The sequence below is a fragment of the Sinocyclocheilus anshuiensis genome, unplaced genomic scaffold (genome assembly GCF_001515605.1).
Source record: "Sinocyclocheilus anshuiensis isolate Anshui unplaced genomic scaffold, SAMN03320099.WGS_v1.1 scaffold1021, whole genome shotgun sequence".
In the NCBI taxonomy this organism is placed as follows: Eukaryota; Metazoa; Chordata; class Actinopteri; order Cypriniformes; family Cyprinidae; genus Sinocyclocheilus; species Sinocyclocheilus anshuiensis.
Genome location: NW_015554136.1, coordinates 283,565 through 294,722, shown reverse-complemented (window position 1 = coordinate 294,722; position 11,158 = coordinate 283,565). Strand labels below are relative to the sequence as shown.

At 37.6% G+C, this 11,158-nt stretch overlaps 1 protein-coding gene across 1 annotated transcript in view; it reads left to right on the top strand.

Annotated features, from left to right (window-relative positions):
- The window catches only part of LOC107670378 (ATP-dependent RNA helicase DDX54), a 33,207-nt gene extending 31,491 nt beyond the window's left edge, over positions 1-1,716 (top strand). The window contains exon 19 of the mRNA XM_016462958.1: positions 1,319-1,716. Within this exon, the coding sequence (XP_016318444.1) occupies positions 1,319-1,566 (248 nt within the window). The 3' untranslated portion in view covers positions 1,567-1,716. The remainder of the gene's footprint in view (positions 1-1,318) is intronic.
- Positions 1,717-11,158: the final 9,442 nt, after the last annotated feature.

Genomic DNA, 11,158 nt, shown 5'->3' with positions numbered 1-11,158 from the left:
CTTTGGGAAATGTTGCCGTCAATGGGCAACCAGGTGAGACACAGGGCCCACGACCGATCTAAAATATCCAGATAGAAATATATTACCCATTCTCAATGGAAAAGTGCCCAAGCAACATTGCTCAAAAAACGTTGCCCGGCAAAATTGCTCAAAAAGTTGCCCCGTGTATCATCAGCAAAACAGTATATAGGATAAATATTCGATGTGGATCAGTATATTACATCTGTGCATTCGGTTTTAAAGGGACAGCAGCCTAATTTAGTTGCTATTGTCCGAGTCACTGACGTTAATCAAGCGACAACAGAAAGACAGAAAATCACGCACTGCTCTTGACTGAACAACTTTAGTAGCCCTAAAGATTAATCTAAATTTATTTATAGAAATAAATATGTCTGCTTGAAAGAATGAAGAATATGGTAAACAAGTTGCTATAAAGAATGCATAATTAGCCTATATAACCATTGGTATTTCATTAAAAAGAAGACCGGGTTCTTGTTCTTTATGAGAAATGGTTTTATTTAATTTTAACATAAAGTCATGTTGTGTGTCACCGCAGTTAAATCAGTGTCTATCATGATAAAACCTTAATATCAAACCTATATAATGAGTTTGGAAATTTTAGAGAAATGCTTAATAAATACACTGTAACTAAACTCATTAGATTTTAGCCGACTAAATTTACTGTAGATTTAGTTGACTAAAATCTTATGATATTTAGTTGACTAAAACTAAGAACAATTCAGATGACTAAATGGCATTTTAGTCAAAAGACTGACTAAAACTAAATCAAAATTTGCTGTCAAAATTAACACTGCAACTAGACGGCAAATGCTAAGACTCTTCTCTGCTCTTTATAGACAGCGTTTCTTGAGTAAAGGAAATTCTGTACTTATTAAAACATCAGTTCTTTATTTACCCTTGCATTGTGAAGAAGTAGACATCCGTCTTCAAACTGCGTGTCGCAGCACTTTATTCTGAATGGAGACGGGGTGGAGTTATGAGGTTTGATTGACAGTTTGAGGATCCAATGGCGTTACGAGGTTTAGTCACACGCTCTTTTGAATGCTTTTCATTGGTTAAATATTTGTAAAACCCACAAAGAGACAATAACGATGACCAATAGCACTGATTTAAAATAATAATAACGAAATATAATAGAGAGGAAGTTTTTGATCATTTTCCACGGCAACCTGTCACGGCACACTGCTTGGAAAACACTGGTCTAACCACGTCTTCAGAGCAATTTATTCTGACCAGAAAAATTCTACAACAGTCACCGCTGCTCTGTTTGTGAGCATTTGTGTTGCGGTTTCTGCAGGTCGCAGGGGACGAGGAGGAGCTCAAGCACAGCCGGCCCAGCAGCGGAGCGACTCGCACGTGCGATCCGAGCTGAAGAACCGCGAGCAGATCCTCAAGCAGCGCAAACGCAAAGCCAAGCAGCAGTTCCTGCAGACTGGCGGCATGAAGAAGCTCCGTGCCAAAGGAAGACAGCGCCTGCAGGAAGTCATGAGATCCGGCTTTGGTCGTGGCGGCTCCAAGAAAGGAAAGATGAGGAAGAGACTTTAAGTGTCACTTCCCCAACACACACCTTTGATCTATGATGCAGAAAACAGGATGGACAACATTATATGTACATGCACATATTATATACGGCTAGAATGAGTGAAGAGACTTTAAAGGGTTAGTTCAAGCGTTTTACTCAACCCCGATTTGGGGTTGAGTAAAACGCAGCCTAATTTTCAGTTTTGGGTGAACTAACCCTTTAATGCTTTCATCTGTGCATTTCTTCAGCTGCTTTAAAGGGATGTTTCGGGTTCACCTGAAGCTCTGTTGACAGCAGCTGTGAAACATGAATGTCCATTACCACAGAAAATAATTTTGGTATTTCAAAAAAATGTGTTTTGTTTAATAACTGCAAAAACCACAACAGTTACAGTAAGACACTTTCAATGGAAGTAAATGGGCCAGGCAATGCATGCAGTGTCAGCAGCAGAGCCACACAACTTTATACCTGTTAACATGAGAGATAAAAATGTTGACTGACCGTGTCTGTGTTAAGTTTTATTCAGTTTTTAAATTCCACTTACTTTCACATGCCATGCTTGAAGGGTTCCACGAAACTACTTTAGGTATGAAAGCCTTTAGTAATTAATTAGTTTATAATTATGCCTAGTGTTTTGTACAGCTGGGCCTGAGGACAAACTTAACTGAAAAAGTAGTTAAAATTAATGTATGTTCTAGTAGTCGACTGTTTAAGTGCCCTATGAAGTAGACTTCACAAGTGAACGTTCCATCTGAAGCGAGATTCCAACCCAGGAGCCAACATGTTCAGTTTGAAGGGCACTGATTATTTATTTTACACATTAAAATTTTCATCAATAACTAACTTTCTAAAATTGTTCAGTAGCACACAACGCAATGTATTAATGGTGGCGAATCTAGTTGAGTGAAAATTGCAAACATTCTACAAAATACACATTTATTTATGCACCAATAAAATAAGCAACACGTTGCGTTTTACTACCAAATTAAATAACACTTCATTTGACTGCAATTGTTTTCTGAACAAATGGATATCGTGAGTTCACGGGATACATACCGCTCCGAGGCTAGTCTTATTTGTTCGTGCGTAAATACAGGTTAAATAAAGACACGTCTAATATAGTTATGCTTTTTTACGCCTTTTTTTTTTTTAACTCCACAAGATTCTAACGCGCATTCGTCACATTCAGGATATCATGCATTACGACACGTATAACTAATAGTACTTGCTGACATTTGAAAAGCAAGAAAGTCCATATAGACTTTGTAAACCTAAAATCGGCTGCAAATATCAAACACAAGTCTGTGACCATCACACACTATGCGATTTTCTATGGAATCTGTCGACTCAAATCTGCAGACTGGCACTAGTGTTAATTTTTCCAGACTGTAAATCGGTGGAAAATCGGGGCAGAAATCGTGTAGTGTGTTCCAGGCTTCAGTCGTCTAGTATTTCTCTCTGTAAACATTTACAAAGTCACTAAGTGTATGAAGCCTGATGTTTTAAAATTGGTTCAGATTTGATTCCTCAATTCATGTACCCTTTCATAAAAATGTTTCTAGCAAATATTGCTAAAATAAAAATGGATAATTCTTTTATGGTGGGGCTAATTATGAAGTTTGGCAGGTACAAAACTACTGGTCCGACTGGGATAGCAGAACAAATGACCTGGCATTGAACAGATCTGGCCCTCGCAGTTTCATTTTCATTATCAAAAAAGTTAACTAAGTGTAGTCAGTAACCTGACTAATACCCTGTCCATATCTAAACTTGAAAATTCAGTTCAATATATATATTTTTTATTATATTTATCAGTGTAGTTTTCAGCAAACTCTGCATTTCAGAAGTATGAAGAACATTTTATTGATGTAATGTATGATATGAGCCCTTGTCTTGAATATGTTGAGTCCCAGAGGAATGTTTTTCCTTCAAGAGCTCCAGCATGTGAGCTATTAAAGCCCGTCTGATAGCAGCTGATCCTGGAGAGAGCAGCACTTTCAGCTTTCCAATCGGATGGCCCTTCCCGCTCTGAAGTGAAGAGGGCCAAGCATCTTATCAGCTTTCCCAGGCCGGACACAGCATCCTCTTGAGAAGACCGTAGTTCTGAAGCGCTGAGCTGCTTATCAAGAATGGCCTTGTGTAGTGTCGCCATTATTAGACTCAATCACGGTCTGGGCTCATGAGCATTTCGGTTTGAGAAGCTGCTCTATGGCACATGACGATTGATGCACTCAGCAGAAATGGATGCCCTTTACAATCTCCTGTTTCTCTTCACTTGTGTTTTTGCCATGCGGCTACTTCCAGGTGAAACACAGCACTGTTTGGATCATTCAGTGGCTGGAGGGACGTTTTCTGTTAGCTCCTCTAGAGCTGATGACACCTGATGATTGACGTTAGAAGTGGACCGAACCACACTCATATCTGAGCATATTACCTGGTTAATTAACTCTAAACACACCCCTGCTTATTGAAATGTATTGGAATTTATACAACAGTTCTTTTCTTTTCACCGTTTGTATCACTCCGCTTGCCGAAGTTGCCGTGTTTCTCACAGCGAGTGTTATGGCGGATGCCCAAATACACTATAATTTTAAAACATAATACTGTTTTTTTTGTCACGGAATGTAGTTTTAACCACATTTTAGGCGAGAATGTACTTGTTTGGACTTTAAAAATCCAGTTTGTTGATAAAGATAGCGCCTATTTGAAAGTTTGCTTCGACGTTTTCGGACACGTGAGCTCCAGAGCGTCAGCGGCCGTTCAGCGCTCATGAGCCCGCAGAGAGAGCGCCTCACCTCGGCCAGAGCTTCTGGAATTCACTGCTGGCTCTGATGTCTCTATAGTGGTTAAACATGAGATATTTTTCGCTTTGGGTAAATCTAACGGGCAGTCTTGGTCTCATTAATCTATTATTTGTTCCAGAGCAAATAGTTTTGGCTATTAAATCTCTTAAAATCTCATCATGTTTATGTAACTTCAATGCTGTATATCAGAGCGCTGCCTTTGTACTTCTGACTGAATTGCCTCGCAACTTTTATGATGGCTGTTTTTGTTTATTAAATATTATTATTAAATAAATAATATTTTATATAAATAATAGTAGTATTTAGTATTGGTAAATGGCGTGTGTGTTCGTTATGGTGATTTTAGTTTCATTGTTCCACCATTAGATGGCGACAAAAGAGTCAGCAGGAAAGACTTTTAAATTGAAAAATATTAAAGTGCCGTTTTGAGCAAGGAAGTTATTTTTCCTTTCAACACCAGCTTGTATGTAGCCAACAAATGCACCTCATCAGAAATCACCCTTAACAGATGTAAGCATAGTACGAGCCTATCGGACTTTCAAACTAATTATGAATATGTGATTGAGCTGAAGAATGAATGCTGTATCAGATGCAGGTAATCACGAATCTCTCTCTCATAATACTACTCTATCGCTTTTATTACAGTAATACTATAAGCTTTTAATGAAGCGTTCCTTCGTTACTAGTTCTAAAGAGATGTTCTGGAATTAGTAACAGAGCTGGGCTCAGCTGTTCAACTTTAGATTTGAATCCGTGGCGGAAGGAAGTAGTTCTGCACAAAAGAGGGATTTTAATGACAGTCCGTTGTTATTTTTTAATGTATTTTACACACTGGTGTATAAACGCAATATCGCACTCGTAGACGTGAGATATGGCTGTATATCGGCACGCTGACTATCTTCTCGTGTGATATTGCTCATATGTCTGATGCTGTTGGGTGTGTTATGATGTGGTGGTGGAATTTATAATAACAGTTTTGTATGTGAATATGTGTTAAAATGTTGCATTTTATGCTGATTCCTCCAGTCTTCAGTGTCACATGATCTTCAGAAATCATTCTAATATGCTGATTTGCTGCTCGAGAAACATTTCAGATTATTATCAATGTTGAAAACAGTTGTGCTGCACGATATTTTTGTGGAAACTGATATTTTTCAGAATTCACAGATGAACGGAAAGTTCAAAAGAACAGCCTTTATTTGAAATAGAAATATTTTGTAACATTATGAATGTGTCGCTGCTGAATAAGTATCAGTTTCTTAAAATCTTACTGAGACTTTTGAATGCATGTCTTTAGATGCTTGCATGAACCCTGCAAACTTTCTTTTGTTTTCTGGCCTCGCCAACATCATCTAGCTTGATTTGAACATTTACTGCTGCGGTTGATTTGGCCACAAGGTGGCAGTATTGAGCAAAGCACCACATATGATTTGGGAGACTTGTCGGTGGTCTTGTGATTCAGCTTCTTGTTCTTGAGCATGCACAGGTAGATCTCAAACTTGATCAGGTCTGTGAGAATCAGTGAGCGAGTGTGTCAGAATCAGATCAGAGAAAGCACTACTCGGATACGACGAGTGTTTCCTGACTTGTCCTCGGGAGCATTTGAGGAATTTTTTTGTTTTGCGTTTTTGTTCCTCTCTGATGATGTGATTATGGCAATCCCTGCACACTGAAATCCCATTGATCCTAATAACGCTGGAGGAATTGAACTCCATCCGTTTGCTCTGCTACCACCTGTCAGTGACATGAATCATGGGCCAAACCTGCTCAAGTCTTTTGTCCCACTGCGATAAATCCTGACACACCCTATTAGACCGAAGAAGTGAATGTGAAGGCCAGGCGTTTAGTTACAGCATGTGGCGAGAGAATGTGCTCTCTGCACGCGAGGGACCGTTTCCCTCTCCGTCCGCTCTTGTGTGTGAGCACGCCTTGCTTTTATAACCTGGTTATAGAGCGGAGTTAATGATGATGTAGCCGTTCATTCTTTTGCGGCCAGCGGAGCGATGCAGCTGTGTTTGAGACTGTAGGATAGTGATTCAAAACACAGAGCTGAACTGAAGATTCATTGCAGATGGTTTAACAGCAGCTCAGCACTAGTACAGCTGGTTAAACACAGTTAAAGGAAGAGTTCACCCCAAAATGAACGTACACCATCCATGATGTAGGTGACTTTTATTCTTCAGTAGAACACCAAAGAAGATTTTTAGCCGAAACCGTGCTCCTTGGTGATTCATATAATGAGAGTCAATGGGTACCGTCACTTTGAGAGTCAAAAAAACATATCAGGCAACATGAAATTAATCCCCGTGGCTCCTGACGATATATTGGGGTCTTATGAAGCGAAACGATCGTTCTGTGCAAGAAACTGAACATTAATGACAACATTATCTCCTGTAATCCAGAGCCTCTTCTTTGCTGTTCTACGCTTTGGATGGTCTGACAGTGAGTTAATTAACAGCAAATTCCAATTTTGGGTGAATTATATCTTCAACAAGGTGAATCTCACAAAACCTAAGGTTGCAATGGTTAAATTAGAAAAATATACAATAATAATAATACGAAGAAGAAATTACACGTTATGACTTTTCCCCCATTTCCCGTTCTCATTGTTGTAATGCGTTTCATTAAATGATTATTTTCTCTCTACTTGAGGTTGTCATTGTTTTTTTTTTAAAAGCAAGAAACTTTAAATGTATGCATGTTTCACATACATGTTTAGTTTAAAATATTTTGTGAAGAATTAGTGGAAGAAATGTAACTAATCATTAAACCTATTATCTTGCGCATGAAAACACCAGAGGACGAAATCTTTCCCGTTTTCTCCCTGCAAGCAAAGCCATTTGTTATTAAACGCTTCATTAATGTCCTACACAGGGGACAAATAATAAACTTTCAGCACCAAGATTTTAGGTTTAGCCTTATTTGAATAAATAATGTAGTGAATGGTGTATAGTAATCATTTTAGGTGTGAGAAATATTCCATGCATTACATGACCATGACATTGTATATACAGTTATTATACAAGAATAATAATTATAAAAAAATGATTAGTAGTGAAGCATGTCACACTGTTGATGCTAGTTAATATTTTATGCCAAAAATGCAACTAACTATCAATAAATCAATTGATAATGGATTGGAGTACTTCTTCCAGGTTCTGCTCAATACGGCTCAGGCGTTAAAGAAGTTTAACAATGATAAACATATCGAGTTCATATTAAACCGTAACACGCTGACAGCGCTGCTGCATTGTATATCAATTAAGAATTTTGGCATAAACATGTATATTACATATTGGAAAAAAATGAGTGATTAAACATGTAATAAGAATAAATAATAAAGGTTTGTTCTGATATTATTCATCAGAATATCTCTTCTGCTGTCCCTGAAAAGGTCCAGATTTGAAAGTCTTCTCATTTTAGCTGCGGTTTAGTCTACTTTCTTCATTGAAAACATGCATTACTGGAAACTAGCGAGCCATGTTATTTGAAAACGGAAGTGTGAATTGATTGGTAAATTGTGCTGAAGATTATTGATAGTAGTTCCCTTCTTTGTTTAAATGGTTGAGTGTCTTTTGGGATGATGGAATGTGCTCTGGAGGGTTTGTCTTTGGCTGGAGTCTCGCTCCACTGGGTGGCAGTGTGCTACATCTGTGGGAAACCTGCATTAATACTAAGACTTGATTCATGGCATTAGCATGATGTTCACCATCTCAGGACACTGCTAAAGCTGGGTTTGGATGACAGGTCAGTAGATGGACAGGACTGATTCGGCTTCATCTCCAGTCTCACCTCGGCCGGCTATAAAGTCCAGTCGTGGCGGGACACCATTAGGGCCCTAAGAAATCCGTTTTATTTTTTCCCTAAATTCCGTTTTTTACATTTTTAAATGTTTCTGGATTCCGTTTTTTTTTCTTTTCAATGTAAATTTTTCTGGACTCTTTATTAATGGTTAAATTACATTTTATTGATCAAAAAGCAAGTCTAATGAATTAAAATTAATATAAAACGTATGAAATTTAACAGCAATTTATTAAAGGGTTAACAAAAATGACATGTTGAGGGTCCTATGAAATGTTTTATTTTTTCTCACCTTCTGTTTTCTTACCAAATTCTGTTTAAGAATGTCTGATTATGTGAATGCATAAAAGCAACTTAATTTTTTAAAGTTTATTTTTAATCCTATGAAATGCTTTTTTTTTTCTCCCCTTAGAAATTCTGTGTTTTGTATTTACATTTTTCTGCTTATCAAATGAAGGCATAAATTATTAATTTATATTATCTTTTAATTAAATGAAAATTAAACAAACTTTATTTTTTGGCAAACAAAGTTACTATTAAAATTAAAACATGAAGGAAATATTGTGTGGTTATTCCATAATAAAATAAAGTTTTAATAATTTTAGTAATAGTAGTAGTAGCTAGTAGTAGTATTACGTACATTCTACTAAACAATAGTAATGTGTGACCCTGGAGCACAAAACCAGTCATAAGGGTCAATTTTGTGAAACTGAGATGTATGCATCATCTGAAAGCTGAATAAATGAGCTTTCCATTGATGTATGGTTTGTTAGGATCGGACAATATTTGGAAATCTGGAATCTGAGGGTGCAAAAAAATCTAAATATTGAGAAAATCATCTTTAAAGATGTCCAAATGAAGTTCTTAGCAATGCATATTACTAATCAAAAATTAAGTTTTGATATATTTACAGTAAGAAATTTACAAAATATCTTCATGGAACATGATCTTTAATTAATATCCTAATGATTTTTGGCATAAAAGAAAAATGTATAATTGTGACCCATACAATGTATTGTTGACTCTTGCTACAAATATACCCCAGCGACTTACCACTGCTTTTGTGCTGCAGGGACACATTTATGTCTTTAAGTGAAACCAGACTTATATTTTGACGGGTTGCCGTGAATACCTTTACATTTCTGTGTGTATATGATATGACCATAGTTTCTCTCAAAAGAAACGGTCAAATGCTGATGAAGTGACTCTCAGAGCAGTTCTGGAGATGTTGTTCATGCGTGTATGTCCTCGTTTAGTGAGACGACAGACGCTGAAATCACCGCGAGCGTCACACGCTTCAGTAAACCAAACGCGTCTGCATCATTCATTCACACAGAGACACGCAGAACACAAACGATTCATATTTAAGTAGTCTTTTTGCTGCTTAATATTTACAGATACTAGTCCATATCACGATTCACGAAGTGCAATGACCTGCTTTTGATTAATTCATCCAAACTTTGACAAATTCCATGAGATTCCGTGTTCTACAGTAAACTCTGTTTTTATGACTGGGTCCGTGTTTATCATAGGGCTCTTCCCCACTGACCCCCAGCGCTGCCCGGCGTGCTTTGAGGGGGCTGGGACGAAGACGCTGGACATGTTGTGGAAGTGTGCGGTGGACAAGGGCAGACGGGACATGACCTGAGAGAGGAAACGCTGGAGAGCGCATCCATCACACCAGAGCCGCAGCAATGATCAAACCCCAACCAGCAGCGCATGAATCAAGCACTTCACACCCTCTATATCAAGAGCCTCTTACGCTCATTAGCTGAAGGCCTCCTGAAATCTGGCAGTCAAACCGTTCCTAGCGCACTACAGTAGAGATGAGCACCAGGAGAGAGTCTGTTCATGAGCGAAGACGGGTTATTCATTGATCTGTGGATCATTAGCGCTGGACGTCTGTATCATCCGTCTGTCTTTTGATGCTAATTTACTGGAGTGGCTTATTACCTCTGCATCCAGGGCAGACACTTCAAAGACGAGAGGTCAGTTCTCCAGCCAGTCCGTGAGAGCGCTGACCACTGGACAAACGGCCCAAGGGTCATGAATTCAATCTCATAGTTTCAGGAAAGGAAGGCCAGACGAAGGGTTCATCTGCCTTGATGCGACACCGTTTTCAGACTGTAGAACCTATTTAAATAGATTTTGTAATAGAGGATAACAGCAATGTGGCACTGTTGCCACGGTGCGAAATAAGACTTGAAAGACATCAAAACAAGTTTTTTTTCTCCATTTCTGTCACCGATGGAGTTTTGGTTTCTTGCCGCTTGCTTAGTTGGGGACACTTAATATCCAGTGATATCGTGGACTTGATTGCACAGATACTACAGAGCTGAACGATGACATTAACTTGAACTGAAAATTTAGTGTTTACTATTGTCCTTTTGCATTATTATAACTGCACTCTCTTAATGACTCGCATTTGATTCATGGAAGTGTTGACCCTTAGAAATGGACTAGATGAGCAGTTCTGAACCTTTTGGACTCCAAGGTCCTCTTATTGTCCGTAGCAATATTCAAAGTGTCCCTAGCATTGGTTTTGTTTTCAAAACAATCTATGGACACTCACAAAAAAATAAAAAATAAATCTATGATAATTATTCAAATTAAAATAATTTACATTTAATCTTTCAAAAAGTTTCAGGAAGTTTTAGAAACTGAATACTCTTCTTTTTAACTGATGAATTGACATGATTTTTTTCAGTTTAATTTCAAATATTTTTTTTACGATAAATTTTAGAGCTTGGCTTTACTAGTAAAATGCAAATTCGTTATAAAATGTGAATGGTGTTTCACGATTTTATTAATCTGCACTTTTACACTTTTGAAATTAGATTTCTTCATATATAAAGGTTTTCCAAGGCCTTGTGAAAACTTTTTTTTTTTTTCAAAGAAAAAAACGTCTTTTTAAGGTGAATTAAAATGCATTTATTTATTTATTTTTGTAATATTTTATTTTTTTTATTGCTTAGTCTAATTTTAAATGATTTTAAGTCATCTGGAGGCC